This window comes from Trematomus bernacchii, unplaced genomic scaffold, assembly GCF_902827165.1.
Source record: "Trematomus bernacchii unplaced genomic scaffold, fTreBer1.1, whole genome shotgun sequence".
Classification (NCBI taxonomy): domain Eukaryota; kingdom Metazoa; phylum Chordata; class Actinopteri; order Perciformes; family Nototheniidae; genus Trematomus; species Trematomus bernacchii.
In genome coordinates this window covers 14,655,486-14,677,612 of record NW_022987648.1, presented here as the reverse complement: position 1 = coordinate 14,677,612, position 22,127 = coordinate 14,655,486, and the positions used below count along the sequence as shown (strand labels likewise).

General features: G+C 40.2%; 3 protein-coding genes across 4 annotated transcripts; 2 read left to right on the top strand and 1 right to left on the bottom strand.

Moving 5' to 3' along the window:
• Positions 1 to 958: 958 nt before the first annotated feature.
• LOC117485962 (ADP-ribosylation factor-like protein 6) lies at positions 959 to 3,193 on the top strand. Its single transcript, XM_034134674.1, has 7 exons — positions 959 to 1,081; positions 1,396 to 1,457; positions 1,587 to 1,655; positions 1,734 to 1,828; positions 2,174 to 2,303; positions 2,774 to 2,829; positions 3,168 to 3,193. The coding sequence occupies exons 1-7, from the start codon at positions 959 to 961 to the stop codon at positions 3,191 to 3,193; spliced, it is 561 nt and encodes a 186-aa protein (XP_033990565.1).
• A 964-nt stretch (positions 3,194 to 4,157) lies between these two features.
• On the bottom strand, positions 4,158 to 17,619 carry LOC117485898 (F-box only protein 47-like). The gene is made up of 12 exons (XM_034134599.1): positions 17,467 to 17,619; positions 14,938 to 14,944; positions 13,614 to 13,814; positions 12,852 to 13,013; positions 12,522 to 12,598; positions 12,162 to 12,236; positions 11,895 to 12,003; positions 11,439 to 11,612; positions 10,737 to 10,886; positions 10,490 to 10,632; positions 9,890 to 10,049; positions 4,158 to 4,258 (listed from the first exon to the last, which is right to left on the bottom strand). Exons 1-12 carry the CDS (start codon positions 17,617 to 17,619, stop codon positions 4,158 to 4,160), a joined length of 1,512 nt encoding a protein of 503 aa, XP_033990490.1.
• On the top strand, positions 15,988 to 20,301 carry LOC117485793 (claudin-14-like). 2 transcript variants are annotated; one of them, XM_034134494.1, is made up of 4 exons: positions 15,988 to 16,078; positions 17,440 to 17,676; positions 18,165 to 18,418; positions 19,312 to 20,301. In XM_034134494.1, the coding sequence occupies exons 3-4, from the start codon at positions 18,185 to 18,187 to the stop codon at positions 19,816 to 19,818; spliced, it is 741 nt and encodes a 246-aa protein (XP_033990385.1). In that variant the 5' UTR covers positions 15,988 to 16,078; positions 17,440 to 17,676; positions 18,165 to 18,184; the 3' UTR covers positions 19,819 to 20,301. The 2 variants fall into 2 exon arrangements, with proteins under 2 accessions (XP_033990385.1, XP_033990386.1); XM_034134495.1 differs by lacking the exon at positions 15,988 to 16,078 and having other exon boundaries at positions 17,393 to 17,676.
• The last annotated feature ends 1,826 nt before the right edge of the window (positions 20,302 to 22,127 follow it).

Here is a 22,127-nt window from a genome sequence, read left to right as displayed (position 1 = left end):
ACTTTTTCAGGTTGCAACGTGTCTTCTTCCTTGAAGAAACATATGAGGCAGTCGAGAAGACACATCTCCCTGTTTGATAAGCGTTTGATGTAAAATAATACGGTATATGATTTCTACCATCTGTTAAACCTGGCAACTTGCTGGTTGTCCTTCACCGAACTGATAACCGAAGGAGGGAGCTGTTGGACGACTGACAAGCTTCTGCCTCGTGAGAAGTCCAACTTCCTGCTATCATTCTGGAAATTCATGATTTTACAACTCCAGAGCTTAAAATAAGTCCATACAGTCCAACATGTATGAGTTTGTGTGTGTGTGTGTGTGTGTGTGTGTGTGTGTGTGTGTGTGTGTGTGTGTGTGTGTGTGTGTGTGTGTGTGTGTGTGTGTGTGTGTGTGTGTGTGTGTGTGTGTGTGTGTGTGTGTGTGTGTGTGTGTGTGTGTGTGTGTGTGTGTGTGTGTGTGTGTGTGTGTGTGTGTGTGTGTGTGTGTGTGTGTGTGTGTGTGTGTGTGTGTGTGTGTGTGTGTGTGTGTGTGTGTGTGTGTGTGTGTGTGTGTGTGCTCTGTCAAACATTAATTGAATTACAGCAAATGACTTCAGACGTACACAACAGTTATATAGTAGCTCCATTTAAGCTAAGGTACAGGTTAGAGTAGTGAATCAAATGCATCAGGATGGGGTCCTGGAAAGCTGCAGACTCCATGGTCAGGTTGGCAGGAGGTTCACAGAGCTTAATACGCCCTAATAGGATTACCTGTCACAAGCCGGGATGCCCAGCTTGCATCTCAGCTGGTGATACTATTCACAGCAAGCACAGGGAACACACTGTCCACGGCTATGTTTATCCTTATTGTTTGTTTCCATGAGAGTTTTTTCGAATTGAGTTCATTTATTTTTCGAGTAGATAAACTCTCTATGGGGTGATGCGTTGACATTTACATAGTGTGGCTTTAATCAAGTCTAATGGGACTGCTGGATAAACTCTCGGGCTGGCTGGGCCTGAGGAAGAAAGAAGTCAACGTTTTGTGTTTGGGTCTCGATAACAGCGGCAAAACCACCATCATCAACCAACTCAAACCATCCAATGTAAGTATAAAAACAAGGCCTTATTGTAAGAATACAGTTATTTTGTAAGGACATTTGAGACATTTGTGTTGTTGGTATACCATGATTATTTAGGAGAAATATTGTGACCAGGCCTGTCAAATATTTCACTGCAATCATTCATGGATTGCTTGTTTTCAGCATTCGAATCATTTAGGCCCATTGTCAGGAGAATGGAAACATGCTAGTCAGGTAAAGCCCACATCATACTTTCCTTATACTATGTTCTTGTTGACAAAGTTTTGCCATTACTTGTCTGTTTCTGTGGGTATGTTTGTGTGTGTTGATGAATGCAGACGCAGACACAAGAAATAGTCCCAACAATTGGCTTCAACATTGAGAGGTTCAAGAGTTCAAGGTAGAATTTTTATAGACATCTAGAATCTATATTATTTACATTTGACGAGTTAATACATGAAATAGAAAAATGGCTAATGCTCCATTATGTATCATTTAAGCTCTCTGTTTTCTCCCTCTCTGTCCGCAGCCTGTCATTTACAGTCTTTGATATGTCTGGGCAGAGCAGATATAGAAACCTATGGGAGCATTATTACAAGTAAGAAACACAACATTTGCTCTTTAAATCTATAAAAAATAACTAATTTATCAATCATGACTTCTTCTTCCTCCTCAGAGAAAGCCATGCCATCATATTTGTCATCGACAGCGGTGACAAACTGAGGATGGTTGTTGCCAAAGAGGAGCTTGACACTCTACTCAATCATGAAGGTATACATTTAGGATAATTATTTTGTACAAAGGAAATACTGACACTATTTTTCCTGCAGAAAGCCTGATTTACATAATTTATACTGTATGCCTTATCCATAAGGCCTTTTATAAAAGATGTTTTCATATTGGTTTGTTTTCACTAGTTTGAGTCATCTATCATGGCGCCAATTCTCATATGGTATTACTTTCAATATTTAATGTATAATATTAAAAACATTATTTCATTTAAAATATGATATGATATTTGATAAACACTCTACTTATACTCCTAGAATTATTATGGATAAACAAAAAATGATTAATCTTTGCCGATGATCCTCTGAAATGTGTCTTATTATCCAGATATCCGCAATAGAAAGATGCCTGTCTTGTTCTTCGCCAACAAGATGGATCTGAGGGACGCCATGTCTTCCGTCAGGGTCTCACAGTTGTTGTCTCTGGAGAACATCAAAGAAAAACCCTGGCACATCTGGTAAAACAACTGGTATTTCACACCAGTCTTTAGTTCATTTCTTCTGATTCTGTTTTCGAAGGAATATTTTGCCACCACCAGAGGTAGTGTTGAGTCGTGGGCCTGGCTACTGTTATGTAGTCTTGAAGTAACACGCAACATTTTGTGCTTCTAGAGTTTAGGCTTAAAGTCTTAAATAGAAACAATAAAGATACCATGGATGTTTACTCACTTCTTCCTTGGCCTTTTTCCAATATCTGCATGTTCATGGTCCAGGTTAAACCTTATTGAGGCACAGCAACAGGAAGTTATTTAAAAGCCTGGTTAGTATATGCACGTGTGTTTACCACCGTGTTTACTCATTAGACAGATGGAAGGCAGATGGATTAAGAGCTAGAAAGCTTTAAACATCAAGGGTCCAAAAAAAGTCAAGAGAAAGTGAACATGTGTGACGGGGAGATTAACTTCTGGTCATCTTCTTATTTTCGCAGTGCCAGCGATGCTATCAAAGGAGAGGGTCTACAGGAAGGGTTGGACTGGCTACATGGTAAATGGGTTTAGTAAATTGAACAGTCATACTGGATCAAAATAAAATAGCAGTGTCCAATTTCTCTCCAAATGTATGTCAATTTTAAAGTGCCGTCTGTATTAAAACTTGTTTTCTTCTTCCATAGAACAAATTTCACAGTAAGTATTATAATGCTGTCTCAAGTCAATATGTAGAGTGATTGTGGTGGTAGGTTATTTTTCTTTGGATGAGATTTAAATCATGGTAGGCCAAGAAAAATTGGTATTTGTCAGTTATTAAAACTAAAAACTAGTTTTTTTTCAAGTCAAGATGTAGTGTTGTTACCTTACCTCTATTTTGTTTTTTTCTCTTGCCAGAATACATGAAAACAGTGAAAACGTGAATAATTGAAATGTCTGTGACCATGGCCGTGATGTGGACTTGGTAACTGGATCAAATGTACTGCTTGGATGATTCCTGTTACTTGTTGCTGTAGGCCTTAAACTCCCATTTTAAATAGCATAGTACTTCCTGTTCATGCCATGACTTTGACATCATGTTTCTTAACAACATTTGGAAATGGATATTTGTATATGACGTCTAATCAAGCGCCCACGCCCGTCGTAAGTTACCTTTGTTATACATCATTCCTGACACAAATGTAGTTGCAGTCCCACTTATCTACTTGTTTTGTTTTTTTTGCATACAGAAACATTTGTATTTGAAGCTTTGCTTTTTTATTCCATGACATGTAATTAAACACATTTCATTAACAGATTTTTTTATGCTGTCAGTGCTAAAAATATTGTACTACTTGGAGGATAATAAAAAGTTATTTGCTTATTGTGTGCTGTTTCTGTTTTAATTTTTTAAGAAAAGGTAGCCTAAAAAACTTTCATAGAAAATGACAAATTATAATTGAAAATACAAGTTTAATAAATTATGCAAAGATCATTGTCTTACAGTTATATTTACAGAAAGGCTCAATGTGAATAAATACTTTTAATAAATACAGTTACTGTTAATAAATACATATTAAATAGTTTTTGAACATTAACATGCAATATGTTTACAAAGAACAAGATTTTAAAACTTACGGAGGAATATAAAACTTGTAAAAAAAATGTCTTATTGGTCATAAGAACTTCAACAGCTGTATTTTCAACCAAGAAATGCAGGGTTGTTTACAGTGTATAGAGAACTGTCAACAAAATTCCCCCTAGATTTCAAACTGTAGGTTTCAAGTCTTTCTAATGTTAAAAAGGTCCATCTCCCTCTTTTGTTCACTTCTTCAGTTATCTCTATTCATTATTGACGTTTGTTCCTTCCCCAGCTCATTTTCTTGTCACTTTAAATCTGCGTCGCTCCTATTTTAGGAACATGTGGAGGAATTTAGTGTGGAAGCGGGCGCTGGAGTCCAGGAGGATGCACAGGCTCTGGAAAGTCTCCCTGTCCTCGGGTTGGTTTCCTGAGAACAGATGATGGTATTAGTGATCACTTTCTTTTCAATCAGAGGCACTGCGGAGGTATTAAACAAATCTTTAGCAGTTGCAATAAGACAAAGTCACGTTTTTTTTACATTTAATTATATTGTTGTTTGTTCTAGTCTACCTCAGTTTAAAAACCTAGATAAAATAAGCTGAAAATATGTTCAATAAATTAATGAGAAATTAGGAGTACCCTATATATGCCATCTGTTGGAGCTGTGACACACATACACAGCAAACATCAACAAACAGTGTTGTAAGTCACCAATTCACGAGTCCAAGTCACTCTCGAGTCCCCACTTTTCAAGTCCGAGTCCAAGTCCGAGTCACCTAGGGAGAGTCGGAGTCGAGTCCGAGTCCAAGTCACCCAAGGAGTGTCCGAGTCGAGTACGAGTCATCATTACCTGTGTTTGAGTCCGAGTCACCCAAGGAGTGTCCGAGTCGAGTCCGAGTCATCGTTACCTGTGTTCGAGTCCGAGTCCAAGTCTGAGTCACCCAAGGAGTGTCCGAGTCGAATCCGAGTCATCATTACCTGTGTTTGAGTCCGAGTCCAAGTCCGAGTCACCCAAGAAGAGTCCAAGTCAAGTCCGAGTCACAAGTCTTCATGTATTAATCTTAGTGGATATATTTGTTGAAATGTAGCTGCTCCTCTCAAAGTTTATTTATAAAGCACATTTAAAAGCGATTTTTGGTCGGGCCAAAGTGCTGTACATGTAATAAATACTACAATCACATAAAAACACATTACTACAATCACAATAAAAGACAATAAATTACAACAGATATATAAAAAACACATTGCTCTTATCCTGTCATGTTATACTAATCTGTCTATTGAACTGCTGTGAAGCGAGTTTGGCTACAATTCTTGTAATAGGTGCTATAGAGTGGCGAAGTCACGCCCTTCTACTTCCGCCCCATGGGACCTTATTTCGGAAAAATAATGTATTGAAGTCAATGGCGAGAGAAAACTTATCTTTCGATCCCGTTTGAATTGTGCCATGAATTACACATATGATGTTTGTCAATCTTAAAAAATCATTTCCATGTAAAAAAAGTCACAGTTTGTCGTAAAACTGTTGAAATATAAGACTAGGAAAAATACGCAACTAGAAAGACTACAAATCCCAGAGTTGCGTAAGTGATGTCACAATTGTTTTCCTCCACTAAGAGATAGCTAAAATCAGCGCCATATAGATATAATCTATCTATATGGCGCTGGCTAAGATAAGATAACTTTAACAAGATGCCTGTGTGCTTAGTACCAGGTTGTTATCATACCAGCAATGGGTCTTGCTCGTTCTTTCGCTTCCCGTCTGATGAAAGGACCAGGAGTGTCTGGATCAAGCTAGCTAGTAGCTAGCACGTTAGTTAGCATTACAGCCTTGTCATTTTTATTAGCCTTAACATGAAGTAACATTAAGTAACCCAACATGTTAAACAGTAAGAGTAGTAGTAATATTTCGTGAACCCTTTGAAGAGTACTGTCACCGGTGTGATCATTCTATAATACACAATTTAAGCCCGGGGGAGAAATGCTAACGCTAACGCTAGCATCGACGATCTTCTCTACTTCATGCTATCTGCACAAATGGTTGACATTAAACATTAAAACGACCAGGCAGTTCAGAGAGAATCAAAGGAAGGCAGGCAGGCAGCTTTGCATGACATTCTTCAGGACGTGTTTCATTGTGGTGATAGTGAGGGTAGTCAATCGTTTTGTTGACAAGACAGTAGTGACGGCCATCTTGGTGACGTGTGTTGTTCTGTGAGAACAGAGATGTAGTTCATTGAGCGTTTCACACAAACAAATGTGTTACTTCACAGTTTTACGACACATTTTTTTTTTTTTTTACTTGCAAAATGATCTTTTAAATTGACAAACATCATATGTGTAATTCGTGGCACAATTCAAACGGGATCGAAAGATAATCTTTCTCTCTCCATTGACTTCAATACATAATTTTTCCGAAATAAGGTCCCATGGAGGTCCACCGGAAGGGGAGGGACTTCGCCACTCTATACAAATATAAAGCTTATTAATAATATTCATATTAATATTATTATTATGATTTATATTATTGTAAATTACCTTCTAACTATATTTAAAATGAGTTACCTTTTAGAGAAGTGATTATATTTGTATGCCAATATTTTCTTATGGTAAAGTTTTCGTTTTGCACTTTTATTTTGATAGTAATAAGATCGGGACTCTTATTTTGAAGGAACTTTTACCGGAAGTCAATGGACGACGGAGCAGTGAACAGACATGTATAATGACGGATAGATGACGAATAAATTAACATATACTAAATAGTTGCATTCGGTTTTTAGCACCTGGCTGATAAGGGCACAAGCTCTTACGTTGGTAATGATTGTAAAAAAGCAAGGGTGTGCAATTAACAGATACCATCAGTTAGAGAGTCTGACCATCATTCAGCCGGGGACGCTACAATTATTATAGTGAATGTTTAAATTCTATCAATAAAGATTAAGCCCCAGAAAGCACATGGCTACTTAGCATGCACAATGACGACATTCTGCATGTTAAAGGAGAGGTGTCATGCTTTTCCGGTTATTACCCGTCCCCTTGTGTGTTATGAAGGTTTTTATGCATGTAAACGGTCTGCAGAGTCACAAACCCTGAAAGTACACCCTGTAGCGAGTAAAACTCTAACACAGAAAATACCTCCCCAAAACGCCTCGTTGGAGATTTCTCATTTTCTTCCTGGGTACTGTGATGTGGGAATACCCAGAGGCCTCACCCTCTGCCAGCCTTTCACGAAACAAAGCTTCCCAAACCTTTCAGCGATTCATGCCGGATATGTACAGCATAGGGCACTGAAGAACGATGCTGTTCCTACTTTGTTTGGACCAGCGGGAGCTCGGGTACACAACCTGTAAGTATTCATTGTTGTTTGTGTATTTATGATGTTTAAAACAAACAAGGTATCTACCACGACTGTTTAAATGGGTAAACGTTTTTCGGACTACTACGTTGGGATCGCGGAGAAATGCTCTCCGCAGACCCATTCTCACTGCGTTATAAACCTTTTTCTTACTCAATATCAAGCCACACTTATTGTTTTTACTTCGGCTGTGAGTGTTTGTGTGTGCTCAGGATGAGTTTAGCTTGTTCTAGCTGTATCGGCAAGCCTGTCTGCTCCTGCAGCAGCCCGCAGCAGTGTGTGTGTCTGTGTGTGTGCGAGCAGCAACGAGCCTGTCAGCTTCTCGACCAATCAGAGCACACTGGGCTCACAGGGAGGGGGGGGCAGGAGCTCGAACAAGCCGTTTAGGACAGAGAGTGAATACCGGTGAATACACATACTTTACAGAGATGCTGTATGAGAAACCAATGTGAATTTGGAAAATTGCACAGTATAAATCTATTTTAGTAGACCTCAACAATGGAATTATGATCAGTAGAAATGGCCATGACACCTGTCCTTTAAGTAGCCATGTGCTTTCGTGTTATCGGCTGAATCTTTATTTATTGATTAGATCACGTTACTCTGATGATAGTGTTCAAGACATCCTATATGTCTGAACTCGATGTTTAGAGTAATGTGTTACGGAGCCTTCTCTTCAATATTGTTTCCACATAGAGCATTTTGCGCTGCTCTTTTCCAATGTGGAAGCAGAATGTGTGAAAGCATACAGCACGATGCGGGGTGTGTCTCTAGACATCTTTAGACTGGAATAGCGGGGCCAAGTACGTGAACTCGCCTCGCAGGTGCACACGCCAGGATAGAGGACATCAGACTCCAGAGAAAACTTGCTCGAGTCCGAGTCCAAGTCGGAGCGTCAATGTACAAGTCGAGTCCGAGTCATCGTGGGGGAAAAATTCACGAGTCCGAGTCCAAGTCATCGTGCGCGAGAATTCACGAGTCCAAGTCCGAGTCGCGTCAATCAGTGTGCGAGTCCGAGTCGAGTCACGAGTCCCGAAAATCGCCACTCGAGTCCGCGAGGCTTCTAACCCGCACAAAGCCATGGCAACATATCACCCCCACCCTCATCCACCTACACTGGCTGCCGGTCAAGTCCCGGATTCACTACAAAACACTCCTCCTCACGTACAAGTCCCTCCATACCCTCGCCCCCCAGTACCTAATGGCGCGTTTCCACTACACGGCCTCGCTCGGCCCCGCTCGGTATGGCTGGGCCTCGTTAGGACTGGCTCACTTTATGGCGCATTTCCATTACAGTTTAGGAACTGGGGTAGTATCTATAGTAACGCAGTGTAGGCGGAGCCGTGACGTGATCTTCAGAAAACCCCAGAAAAACAACACAGCCGTTAGCTGTTAGCACTCAGAGCTCACAGCTCCTCATATATGTTCAGAAACTAGACAAAAGTTAAACAAGTACTAACCACAGACTGCCTGTGTCATGGTGAATACAGTCGCTGCTTTATTTATGTCTGTATAGGCCGTTGTTGTGAGTGTGGACCGTCGGAGCATATACTGCGTTAGCTTAGCCAATCTCCATTTAGAACACACGCATTTTAAAAGGTTTTTCGCCTGCCGTCTGTCTGCAGACTTGTCAAAGCATTAATTCATGGTTTTTACTAACCGGTATCAGTATGTTGTTACTTCGGCATCATTTAGAAACGTGTATTACAATTAAATCACGGTCAAATATGTCCATCTTGTTGTAGTTGTTGCCCCCTTGCCAGCGATGCTCTCTCTAGTTTAGCATACTCAGCCCGACTCAGCCTCGTTGTCTCTGGCCCTAGACCCGCGATTTTATGAGGCCAGAAAAACTGTGAATTAGGACCCGCCGGCCGGTTCTAGGCCAAGTGGAAACGCAACCAAAGACGGGCCGCTGACGTCACAGCCCTCTTAAACCGTGCTCCGCGCTGTAGTGGAAACGCGCCATTACAGACCTCCTACATCCCTACACCCCCTCTCGGAGTCTGCGGTCCTCAAACACGGGCCTGCTCTCCATCCCCCGCTCACGCCTTCGTACTGTGGGTGACAGGGCATTCAGTGTTGCGGCCCCCACCCTCTGGAATGCACTTCCTGCTGAGATACGGAACGCTGCCTCACTGGACATCTTCAAATCCGCACTGAAAACTCACCTGTTCACCCTGGCCTTTGGACCCTAGTCCTTTCCTGGTCCCCCGGCCTCCTTTATTTTATTTTTGTTTTGTTTGCTCCTCTTTGTCTGTTTTGTTTTGTCTGTCCACCATGTACAGCGACCTTGGGTCCCTTGTAAGGCGCTTTATAAATTCCATTTATTATTATTATTATTATTACTCCATCTCTGTCAACAAACAGACTTTAAAAACAAGCGGCTCCACTCTGCAGGCAATTCTATTCCCCTACTACCACTCTACCATGCTTTTTCTCTACATAAACAGAATACATACATCGTATAAATAATTTTAAATTGAACGTTACACCATCTTTAAACGTATAGCATCTTCCTTCCACCTTAAATGGGCTGCACTGTCTACTCTATATTATATAATTCCCTTGGTTTTTTTAAGCTTTTATTGAAGCCCACTATCTAAATGTAAATGCTGTCTAGTGTTTCTTCAAGATACGTTTTTGGAGTCAAGACTAAAGATGAATTAAGTTATATTTGCGCTGTAGGATACTGTCACACCTCACCTGTAACAGAAAACTCGAAGAACTCCCTGGTGACATCTGAAAACATGTTCTCCAGTTGTTGAAGGAAGCCGAACCTTTCCGGAGGCGTTGCGAAGACCTTGCAGAGGTTCTGCACCATTTTCACCGCCCAGGACATGTGATAGCCATCCTTCTCACACACCTGAGGAGGAGGGCAAATCAAGGAAATCAAGCACTAGATCACATCCAGTCAGGAGAACCAATGGCTAACATTATTAGCATTTTTAGGGCTGATTTACATCTCAACTGCTAAGGCGACCCCAGGAGGAGGTTTACAGAATAACTAATCATACTAAGCACTTAGACAGCACAAGTGACTCTAACAGCCTGTAGATGAGTAGTTAGGACCTGTCTGACAATTTTCTGTCCAGTGCATGTTGGGTATGGTTTTAGCTCCCTCAAGAATGAGCAGATATGCCAAAATGAGTCACAACCACCAATATATATAGCTTCAAAATGACCAGGCCAATATCCAATTCTCAGATGAAAGCAGATCGTCCAAACACACCAGATTAACCTTAATTGAGGATTACATTTAAACTAATTTCCTTTAGCTGATGGTAAAATAAGCAGTACTCTCACCAGTATGATGTACACGATAAGTCTGGAGATCTCGAGAAGTCGTCCATTGACCGCCTTGCTGGCTAGTATAGTGTAGCAGAGACTGCTGCCACACAGCACCAACAGACGCGCCACGTTCTCCACATGCCACGGCTGAGGAATGACTGCATGTGAGGAAGAGGAGGAGGAGGAAGACAATTAAGTCTACAATCAGTAACACCAATATGTTGTCTACGAAAACATTTGAGAGAGAACTGAAGTATGATACCAATGAGCTCCGTGAATATTGCCACCAGTGAGTTGGTGTTCTGGCCTTTCACTTCTAGTTTGCTGAAAAGCAGCAGGATGGCTCTGGCCAGGTCCCACAGGGCGCTGTGAGGCAGACCCCTCTCCACCAGATCCTGCCACCCCAGGGTGCCTGCACAGAGGAGAGAACCTCACTGACTATTTCATGTTATTACCACATCACAGTGGAGAAAAATCTACAGGAAGCTCAACTAAACTAAAGTTTTGCAACTTCAGTGTAAGCTGCCCAGGTCTCCTGCACAAGAGTCAAACACTACAGTATAGGTTGTTCATTTGGGTGACATCATACAACTATATGTTGCTTTTTAACACTAAAACATCAGGTTATTCAAACTCCTAACCTTTCATTGTACATTTCAATTAAATGTCAACACATTTCAACATAGTTATCAACCACAGCTAAGAGGAAACTATATTTTGAAAAGAATCTCAGGGAAATATCCCCACTAACTATGATGTGTTGCGTTTTTTAAATAATATTGCATGCACTTACTTTTGGAAAGGAAGATTACAGTCTGATCATGTTTTCATGTAAACAAATCCAGAAACGTTATTCTTATGACAAAAATTAATTTGACTGATCAATATGTTCTTATAAAGTTAATTAAACACAAACCCCGCTTACTGCTTGTTTTAATGAACTGTTAGTATAGAGCATTGTTACCCTCAGGCAGCAGAGGGCCATAGAGGGTTAACAGCAGGTGGGCCTGGCTGACCAGGGGCCACGGCTTCAGGAGCTGCATCAGCCAGAACTGAGTGTCCATCTGGTTGGACCACGGGTCCAACAGAACCTGACGGCAGAAGAGACGGAGCTGCAGCTTCTGGTACCACCTCACACCTGAGGGCCAGAACAGAAATAAGACATGTTGTTGTTGGTTTTTATGTCTTTTAAGTATTTTATAAAACTCAATGGGAAAAGGCAAAGTCAGTACAAATAAGTTCATGAATTCTTATAATAATAATTCAATATCAGAGATGAAAGACCCAGGGAAACTCATATGAATAGCTTAAATGCAACATTTAGTTAACCAGCTTCCACCACTTTTGTTTACATTTTTTCCACAAAACGAGCAAAGCAATCAGAATTATTTGAAAGATATAATAATCACATTAAACACACCTGGCTTTCCAGTGACGACTATCTCTATTTTTTGCAGCAGATTTGTGAGGTCACACACAAAGTTGAACACTCTGTGGCACTCCAGCTCATCCCACCCTGCGATCAGTGTCTGTAAAGTATCCAACGAACATGAAATGATGATGATGATTTCACATGATATATTCCGCTTCAACCTTGAGTTTATCCCCACTAATCCATATTTGGATTGTGAAAAATTCAAATGTTCAGTTTACAGCACCATAATCTGTATTTCTATGACGCCCTGACCTGGAGGAAGACTCCGTAGCTGAGGAAGCCAACGCAGTCTGGTTTCAAGCACTGCTCCAACCGGAAGCAGGGAACCTAAAACAGATTATTATTTATTTGCCTCATCATTACATAGGTTACGATCAAATGACATTAGGACTGAATATTGAATAATATATCATTTACACTACAAGATTGCAATGTTCGCATGTGCAGCATTCCAAAGGATGTAAAGTAAGGAGGCAAGGTCTTTGAGTATTATCTATGGGACAAATTTCATATTCTATCCTGGTGTAATGCATATGTTTTTTTTTGTTGATGTAGCATTTCATATCTCATATTATCTTATCCTTCTTGTCCTCTCACCTGTCCCTTTCTTACCTGTGAAAACTCGCTAAAGATAAACTTTAACCTGTCCTTTGTTGGTTGCAACAGGGTAGATCTCTTGAACAACAAACCTGGGACATTAAACACAAAAGCATAGTATCAAATAAAAAAATACAAGTTAATATCTTTCCTATACATTCACTTCACAGGGTAACTTATCCCTAGTGTTGTATGATGATCATTTAAATGTTAAATACTGGAAACGGCTATCAGTGATGTGGATGCCATTGATCAACAGGTTGATAGCAAAAGATAGAAATCCCTACATTGAGGAGAAAAGCTATTCAAGGTCAAACCTTCAACCAAATATACTTTTGCACTTACCCAGGTCTCTGTAGTGTCCAATAGTGGATCTCTGTTCAGGGCAAGTTGAGTGGTGAAAGCTTTGAATGATGGTTTTATTCTTCCAGGCCAGGGTGGTGATGTACTCCACAACAGATCGAGTGATTTCCTTGGACACCATGCTGAAAATACTGATCTCCAGCACTGACAAAAACACACAATTTCATCACATACATTTTAAATATTGAAATTGTCATTAAAATGTTTGTTTCACTTAAAAATCATTTTTTACTTTACTATCTTTTAATAAGGTTTCCTAAAAGTAGTGTTCAAATTGAAGAAATCTGCATATATTTTTGACATGCCAAAAACGGGTTGGTACATACAGTACTGTGTACACTGCATGTGCTTTATTGGTGTAACTGTGTACATTTACTCAAGTACTGTACTTAAGTACTTTACTTGAGTATTTCAATGTTTTACTACTTTTCAGAGGTAAAAGGTGTACGTTTACTTCACTACATTTATTTAATGCATTTAGTTACCTTGCAGATAGGGATTAATGATGTGAAATATAATCAAAATTTAAATAAGACTTACACCTGGAGTAACATTCACAAGCTACGGTAGCGTGTGAATGTTACTCCAGGTGTAACAGCTTAGCTACCCTGCAGTATACAAGTAATTCAAACTTTTACTTTTACTTTTCCTACACTCTGGTACTTCTACTTTTACAAAAGTCCCACCTCTGATGTGCTTTGTAAGCCATAATACACTGAGGTTAAGTTAACTAGTTGCACCTACTGGACATTTTATCCAGGATCATGTGGTACACCTCTGACGGGAGCCTGTGGAAGAAGCAGCCGACGGTGAGGCACTGGCTGCGGGTCACGATGGTCCTGGTGGGCCGCGGCCGGGGCCGGTGAATATTCCTCTTTCGTGATTTGTGGGTCGATGTGTACTTCCCAACATTTCTGGAGGCTGTCCTCACCATTGCCACCACCCCTTAATTTACTGTACAAAACGAGATAAGGCTTAATTTGACTGGAAAGTCAAAGTAAATCTCAAGCTGCTAGCCTCAAGTAAGCTAAAAGAAAATGGTAAATTACTATAGCTAGCTAACCTAGGTAGCTTACATGCTAATCTAAACTCCCGAAAAATTTAAAACACTAGTATATTTTCGGTTTTAATAACCTTCAGGTTCATGTATTCACCGATATACATGTATATTATAGAAATACAAGCTAACGAGAGAACCCAAAACCCTGAATTCTTACCAGAACTATAACTTATTAATGTGAATAGCCAGCAGATGACAGATTTGAAGTGAGACAGCTGTGTGTCACATTAGCTTTCTTTGATGACACAACGGCGCGAAATATAATCACTTTTCTGACTCTAACGCGGAAGTGACCTTTGCGGTAAGAAAACAATAAACAATTTCAGTGAAGTTTGATTAAAATACACCATTAATGACAAGTTAGTTAAGGTAAAGTATTCAGAATGTAATGGTAAAGCTAGGAAGTATTAGCAGACGCTATTATTTACTTAAGTGAAGTATAAGTTACACAAAATGACATGAAAGTAATGTCTAACTTCAGCTGGTGATGTAGTACGCTAAAATGCATTTTCTCTGAAATGTAATACTCTTCCATAATAATCTCTGTTAAATATAAGTATACTAGTAGCCTATTGGAGGATATAGTTATTTGACATCCTATCTTTTTTCATAAAATTGCTTTTTAACTGATGATTTTGTTTAGAATATCTTGTCCCCATAAAGTTATCAAATCAAATCCAGCAATAACATATAGCTCTATTAGTTAGACTTTAATGTATTTTCCTCTGAAATGTAGTACAGTCTGCTTTATAAACTGTATTATATTGTAATAATAGTACAGCATAGTTACAGTAAATTATAGCCTTTAAAATATCCAATTGTAATCCAGCATTGCTCTAGTTGGTTTACTGTATATCCTCCGCAGTGATCTAAAAGGCTCTATTCAAACTCCAGACAATTATTATGTTTTGCATTTTAGTGATGGCTGTCAATGATCTGACACTCTGTCTGTGCTAATAGTTCATGAAGTCCATGACCTGAGGTAACTCCCATTAACACTCCTCCCACCCTCCACCTGAGCAAAGATCAGACAGAACACCTGCTTGAGAGTGCAGCCATTTAAGTGCTACTATATTTTTGGAATGTTGTGTATATTTGCTATTATATCATTGAAAATGAATATGCAGTAGGCCTACACAAAAGTGTGAAGCTTTTCAGATCCTCAAAAAAATGAAGGTCTGTGCTTCACACACCATCGTGGCTGTGTTACCCTCCAGCACCGTGCACAACAGAGCAGCTACTGTATGCTCAGCTGCTAATCACAGGATTATTCTGCTTAACTAAGACTATTATGGGTTCTTCATTCAAATGGCGTCTCCCACAGGAAGACTTCAAAGAGGATCATCCCCTCACTATGGAGCTCTGACAGAGACCTGAGTTCTACACAAGGGTCCCAGGGGAAGGGCCGGGAAAATGCTCCTGTATACCAACAGGGTGTCACGCTAGGTTACACTGAGGGAGAAGAGAGACGAGAACTGCAAAGGAAGAGGATGGACCTTTGAACGTTTGAAATTACCTCACCTGGCTTGCAGAAGAGTATGTACCACACCCACACAAACACCTACAGTACAACTTCACTATGAAGTATATTTGGCTAAAATCATCTGTTTGAATGCCTGCCGATTAAACCCTAATTGTATTTCATTTATTCATGTTCTTCTACAAATAGCTTATAATGTGCTAAGCAGATTCATTTATTGATCTTTTCATTCTTTCTTTTGATTTGGTCCGTTATCCATTCACCAAATGTTGTGTTACAGAGAGCTACATAATTGAAAGGAACAGCACCAGCAGGGAGGACAATATCTCTTCTGTCTGTCTCTGCTTCTGCAACTCTGCTCTGCCTCCAGGTCCACGGGTTTATCTGTCCAGAGCCACAAGCCATCACTAAGACTTTCTCTCATGTCATCTCTGACACGATGATCCTAGAGCTGACAGGGATAACGCTGATGATGATATTTAACACTGACCAGTCACATATCTGACAATCCTGCAGCACAAACACATATTCAGTGTGTGTTGAGGAGGCGGCAGCAGAGACAGAAGGAGCTGCTCGTTGTGGAATCAATGCCAATTGCCTTATTTATCTGGAAGTGTGCCTTCTGGACGCCTGTGACCATGGCTCTGTAGTCCTCGTTTGACCTTGTTTGTGAGTATTCAAATGTGTTACTAAAAATATAGAAGTAAAAGGTTAAGCAGTATTCAATGAACAGTAGTTAAAGTGTTGAAATTGCAATTGGAAAGTGTTAAAAAAGTTTCAGAATCATAAATCCTTTATTCCTCCAACATAGCACAGAGATTGAAATTGTTACATTTACAGACTGCTAAAGGTACAGTGTATATAAAAAGTAAAGATAATGATGACTAACATAGAATAAAGATGCACACCGTCATAAAATAAATAAATTAAGTTGACATCTATGGTAAGTGTGAACATATAACATTACATTACATTGCATTTAGCTGACGCTTTTATCCAAAGCGACTTACAATAAGTGCATTTGACCAAGAAGATACAAACTAGAAGAAAACAGAATCATATAAGTAACATATAACATTTGTTGAGTAGCAGCCAGTTCAAACATCAGTTTCAAGCTGCCAATAAGTGTTTATTGCACATATATATTATTATTATTACATTGGCTTGGGGCAGGCTAATTTAGTGCAATCTAATGTGAATCAAGATGCTTTTCACAGCCCTGCCTTTGTTTCTATTGCTCACTTGGTATGCCTTCAGTGTAGTCAATCATTAAACACAATGAAGCTTGTATCTTTGATAAATTAAGAGATCCCAACAGTGCCAGGTCTGACACTGAACAATCATGGAGCTTTATAAACATCCTTTGTTATCTGAGGAAGTCAAAACAATGGGTCTGTATGAGCATGGTGTGCTTTCCTTGCTTTTAAAATAATTCAAAGTTGCTCTGTTTCACTCTTGTGGGAACAACAAGCTATTTGTATTTAAGTGAGTATTGTAAAATGTTTTCATTTATGGTTGCTTGATTATTATTTTTAAAACTTGTGTTGTCATTGATAGGAAATAGGAACAGTTTCTTCAAAACACAGAGAAGGAACAAAAGTCAATGCTTAACTTCAAATGTGTTTGTTGCTGCACTTCCTGTTCAGTTGTGAAATGTTTAAAGTCACGTGTTGATTTATAAAAATAGATTTCCAGGTGATCTCAGGGCAGAGATTAAATTAGACATAATAATAAGTTATCACAACATTTGTCACTACTATTGTCACTATCTGGGGCCCAGCAGCTAGAAGTACTCTGTCATCATGTCCCTCTCAAAATACCCTGCAGAGCTGTGAAAAGGGTTCAAAGTTAGTGGTTTATAACAGTACTTTCAGCTTGGGTGGTTTCTGTAAATGTTTAATTTCCTCTCCCTCCCTCTCCGTGCGTCTCCTTTCCTGAGGGGTAGTGTGGAGCTTAACAAATAGACGGCTGTGGTTTCGCCCTCCAGAGGAGAGCGGTAAACAGGTGAAGCTGAACACTGCTCTCATTAGTTACAGATGCAGTCACCTGCCACTCACCAGAGACAGATGCCAGAAGGTTTCCACAGCTTTTTCTGCCCACACTCCGGAGACACTTGAGGAATGGCTCAGACTCTGTGACTGGATGTAAGCTCGGGGGAATTTACTGTACTGCTGGGGGCCGTGCAGATAACAGCCGGAACCCAGCCTCATCTTCAGCCTGAGGGGACTGGGGTTTTGTTCTGGAAGTGTTTCTTTTTGTATGTGGCGGTAAGTTTTGTCTGTGTGTGGAATTAAGGGCTGGGATTTTGACTGGTATTGCAATTGCGCTATGATTCCCGATATTAAAGGGACTGAAACACTATTCATATTCTAGTTTTAATCTATATGTAATCATCATGGTATATTTAATCATCATGGTAGGAAAATAGGATATATTTCTGTGCCAAACAAGGAATTGTATTAAGTCTGTAGAAAACTTCTTTGCAGCTTAATAATTATATCTTCAATTTGTTTTGCCTTTACCAAATGTTGCCCTTGCGATTTGGATATTCCCTTAGTCCATATTTCAACAACATTTAGATTTACTGTGCTGCCCTAGAGGACTTTCTGCCCTTTTTACTTATGTACCCTGTTGATCTAATGTACGTTGTTGAGCCTATTCAGAGGCCTATGTATTCTGAGACCTCCAAGTGCTCTTAATTCTCTCCTGTGTGTACGCGCTTATTAACAGGTTTTTCAAACTTTGTACCTTGCAGATTGTCCGAGCGAGCGAATCATGGCGAGCATGGCGGTTCAGCTCCTCGGCTTCTTCCTGGGGCTGTTGGGTTTGGTAGGAACTGTTGTCGCAACGGTGCTCCCCCACTGGCGCAGTACGGCCTACGTGGGCTCCAACATCATCACAGCCACCGCCTATATGAAAGGCTTGTGGATGGAGTGTGTGTGGCACAGTACGGGCATTTACCAGTGTGAGGTGTACAGATCTTTACTGGCACTGCCTCAAGACCTGCAGGTACTACACAGATATACTTTAGGGAACGTTTTGGTTTATAACAATAATTATAATACATTTGAAAGCACTTGTATTGAATATAAGTACCATAATACTACATATATATATTACATAACAACCCTACTCAAATGTGCAATTCAACATCATATTTTATACTAATACACCACTGTATATATTGGAATATACTGTACATGTAGTATTTATTGCAAATTCTTACTTGAACTACTTATGTAAATATATATAATTGTTTTATTGTATTATTGTTTAACCTTTTCTGTTTTCGTCTTAAAATGGAGCAACTGTCACAAAACCTTATTTTCTCTGGGATAAATAAAGTATTCTTATTCTGATTACAAGATGGTAATAAGTTATTACTGCAAGTGGCCATTGTTTGCTTACGTAAAGTGAAATAAATATCATTATTCTATGCAAGAACAAAACCCAAAAAGTTGACTAAACCAACTTGTGTAACAAATCAGTACACCTATTTGACAACACTTGTTGATGAACTGAATAATTTTGCATTTCATTTATATAATGTTTGCCCAAAAAACTCTTTCTCAAGTCTTAATTGACTCAAAATATAGATAATACCTGAAACCATTTCTTCTCTACCAGTAGCTGTAGATAAAATTGCCAGTTTCATAATTGATTAATAGTTGCCGAACATTCTCGAATTTCAGCCAATCAAATTTGAGAATTTGATTAGACACAGACATTTTATTTACAAAATGATAATCAAGAAAAATATAAATATAAAGGGTTTTATTGATTATGTAGTTTCAGTCTTAACGAAAGGCACATTTGCTAATTCATTGCCCAGAAGGATAGATGGATGATCTGATATGACATATTTAATCCCAATGTTAAAGTATTGTCTCTCTCCCCACCAGGCTGCCCGGGCGCTCATGGTGCTCTCCTGCGTCACCTCAGTGCTGGCCTCTCTGGTGTCTGTGATGGGGATGAAGTGCACCCGCTTCGCCCGCCACTCAGTGATCAAGTCCCCCCTGGTGCTGAGTGGGGGGGTTTGTTTCATCTGTGCCGGCCTGCTCTGCCTGATCACCGTGTCCTGGACCACCAATGATGTCATCTTGGACTTCTACGACCCCTTCATCCCCAGCGGGATGAAGTATGAGATCGGCCTGGCCGTGTACCTGGGCTTCGCCTCGGCCTTCCTCAGCCTGAGCGGGGGGATGGTGCTCTGCTGGAGCAGCAGCCCTGACAGGTCACAGAGACCCCCCCGTATGCAGAGGAGCCCTCCATTATCAGCTCCCCCCCCCTTCAACCCAATCTATCCTCCTGCTCCACCCTACAAGCCCCACGAGGCCCTGAGGGACAATCGTGCTCCTTCATTTTGCTCCGCCTCCAGCAGTGGCTATAGGCTCCATAACTATGTCTAAGACTGAAATAATAACACGATAACTGCAGAGACTGTAAAAAACACTGTAAAGACCAAAGAGTCAACAGAACACTTATTTTAATATCTTAACAAGTATTTTATCCTCTCGTAAAACGAAGAAAGACCAGCATTTACATCACCATTTCTGACCAAAAATCTGATTCTGAAAGGATACAACAGATTCAAAAGAACTGCTCTGGCTTTCTTCTGACCTAAACCTGATCTGAGAGGCTCACTGAACTCACATTGTGTCAGCAGACTGAGGGCGGACCTGTTGACCTCCTGCAATCCACCTAAAGGACCAGAAGGTGGCAACATTTTACTGCAAATGGCAGGAGACGAGCAACAAACGTTAAAGGATCAACTATTTTTCCTTTCTGTATCCTGATTTGGAGTTGGAGTTTACTTGTTTCTAGGATCCAATTTAAAACGTGTACTTATTTTAAAGGAATCTGCAGGATTCAATATTGTCATGCCAAAGAAAATAAAAATCAACAGATTACAGATTCTAAGGATTTGAACATATATTAATGTGTTTTTATTATTTTTACTATCATTTTTCAAAGCAGATGTTGTGACATGAAAAGTATTCCACAGCTGTAATTAAGCTGGTTACTAGGATACTGTAAGCAGGGTCATCGTTACCAGGATGGGTTCCACCTGTGCTTTTCATGCTGCCATACAGGTGCTGGGATAGAGACCTACAATGGGTGAGATATTGAGACTTTATGCCATTAAATCAATTATTGATTGTTTATCAGGAAACTCTTCTGCAGGTATTAACACCAGACTGTACTAAAGGTCCCATGACATGACCATTTCTACTGATCATAATTCCATTGTTGAGGTCTACTAGAATATATTTACATTGTTCAATGTTCCAAACTCACATTGGTTTCTCATACAGCATCTCTGTATAGTATGTGTATTCACTCTCTGTCCTAAACGGCTTGTTGGAGCTCCTGCCCCCCCCCCCCCTCCCTATGAGCCCACTGTGCTCTGATTGGTCAGCTCGCCCACTCTGTTCTGATGAGTCCACCACCGTTACAGCGGAACATCAGTGATTATGTGTTACAATGGCGTTACTTAGCAACCAGAAAATGACACCAGTAATGACAAACAGATGAGAATGCTGCGTGGGGTCTGGGTGCCGTGTTGGCGGGACGTTGCGGGGCTCGCTGCTCCGCCCTTTGAGGCTCGAGGAGCGGACAGTGTGAGCTGGATTACTGGTGTCGTTTCCTGGTTGCTGCGTGGGGTCTGCGAGACAGCGAGACACCGCGGAACTGTGTCACACACATACACTCACAGCCAGGCTGTTCGCCACACAGTTCGCCACACACTCACAGCCTGAGAAAAGATAAGGCTGAGTGAGTGTGTGTGTGTGAGGAGCTCCACGGATTGGTCCATTTGGACCAATTGGTCCATTTGGTCGTCGTTACGTCACTGTGACCAGGAAGAAAAAAATGGAAAAAGAGAAATCTCCAACGAGGCGTTCTGGGGCAGCATAGACAGGTCTTTTCTTTGTTAGAGTTTTACTCGCTACAGGGGGTACTTTGAGGGTTTGTGACTCTGCAGACCGTTTACATGCATAAAAAGCTACATAACACACAAGGGGATGGGTAATAACCGGAAAAGCATGTCATGGGACCTTTAAATATTTAGCCAACGTTTTTTCCTTCTGTGCTAGGTATAAGAATATATTTTGCAAAGCTTAAAGAAGCCACTGGATGGCGACGAAGATCTTGTGAGAAGGCAGCTTAAAGCCTTTAGTTGGAACTGCTTTGTATGAATCTAAACCACACCATTGGTATACTGTATTGTTGAGGCTGTAATCTGGATATTAACATTTTTTTATAAATGAGTGTAAAATATAAGTATCATTTGTGGAGGCTGAATTTAGCTGTGGTGCTTTCTAGGCTGTTTGCTTATAACTACCTGTGGTACTGTGGATGTGTTTTTGTTATAAAACGTTCCAATTAGAGCTGCCCTGTCTGGCAGCCTGTCAGCCACACAGACACTCAATTAGAGGACATGTCGCATTTCAAGCACTTATTTTATTTCCAGCAGTCCAACCAGTGAGCATCAACATCTTTACAAGGAGCTCATTTATATTGCCTAAACAATGGATCTTATTTGGTTTTCAGGAAAAGAAGGAAAATGCTTGTTTAACTGAAATATAACCGAATGCAGCTTTTCTACAACATATTGAATTCCTTTTTGAAAAATATATGAAGAAATATCACATCAAGGCAAATATTGAAGTTAAAGGAATAATGACACACAAAAGGCTTCACCAAAGAAAATAAAAAA

What these genes read in the sequence shown, in the direction of transcription:
- LOC117485898 (XM_034134599.1), bottom strand. Translation starts at nt 17,619, where the DNA reads ATGAGGCTGGGTTCCGGCTGTTATCTGCACGGCCCCCAGCAGTACAGT. An exon ending in GCTACGGAGTCTTCCTCCAG is followed by an intron (nt 12,004 to 12,161) that starts GTCAGGGCGTCA and finishes GATACTTTACAG; the next exon opens with ACACTGATCGCAGGGTGGGA. An exon ending in AATATTCACGGAGCTCATTG is followed by an intron (nt 10,633 to 10,736) that starts GTATCATACTTC and finishes CCTCACATGCAG; the next exon opens with TCATTCCTCAGCCGTGGCAT.
- LOC117485962 (XM_034134674.1), top strand. Translation starts at nt 959, where the DNA reads ATGGGACTGCTGGATAAACTCTCGGGCTGGCTGGGCCTGAGGAAGAAA. An exon ending in GAGAGGTTCAAGAGTTCAAG is followed by an intron (nt 1,458 to 1,586) that starts GTAGAATTTTTA and finishes CTCTGTCCGCAG; the next exon opens with CCTGTCATTTACAGTCTTTG. An exon ending in CACTCTACTCAATCATGAAG is followed by an intron (nt 1,829 to 2,173) that starts GTATACATTTAG and finishes CTTATTATCCAG; the next exon opens with ATATCCGCAATAGAAAGATG.
- LOC117485793 (XM_034134494.1), top strand. Translation starts at nt 18,185, where the DNA reads ATGGCGAGCATGGCGGTTCAGCTCCTCGGCTTCTTCCTGGGGCTGTTG. An exon ending in CACTGCCTCAAGACCTGCAG is followed by an intron (nt 18,419 to 19,311) that starts GTACTACACAGA and finishes TCTCCCCACCAG; the next exon opens with GCTGCCCGGGCGCTCATGGT.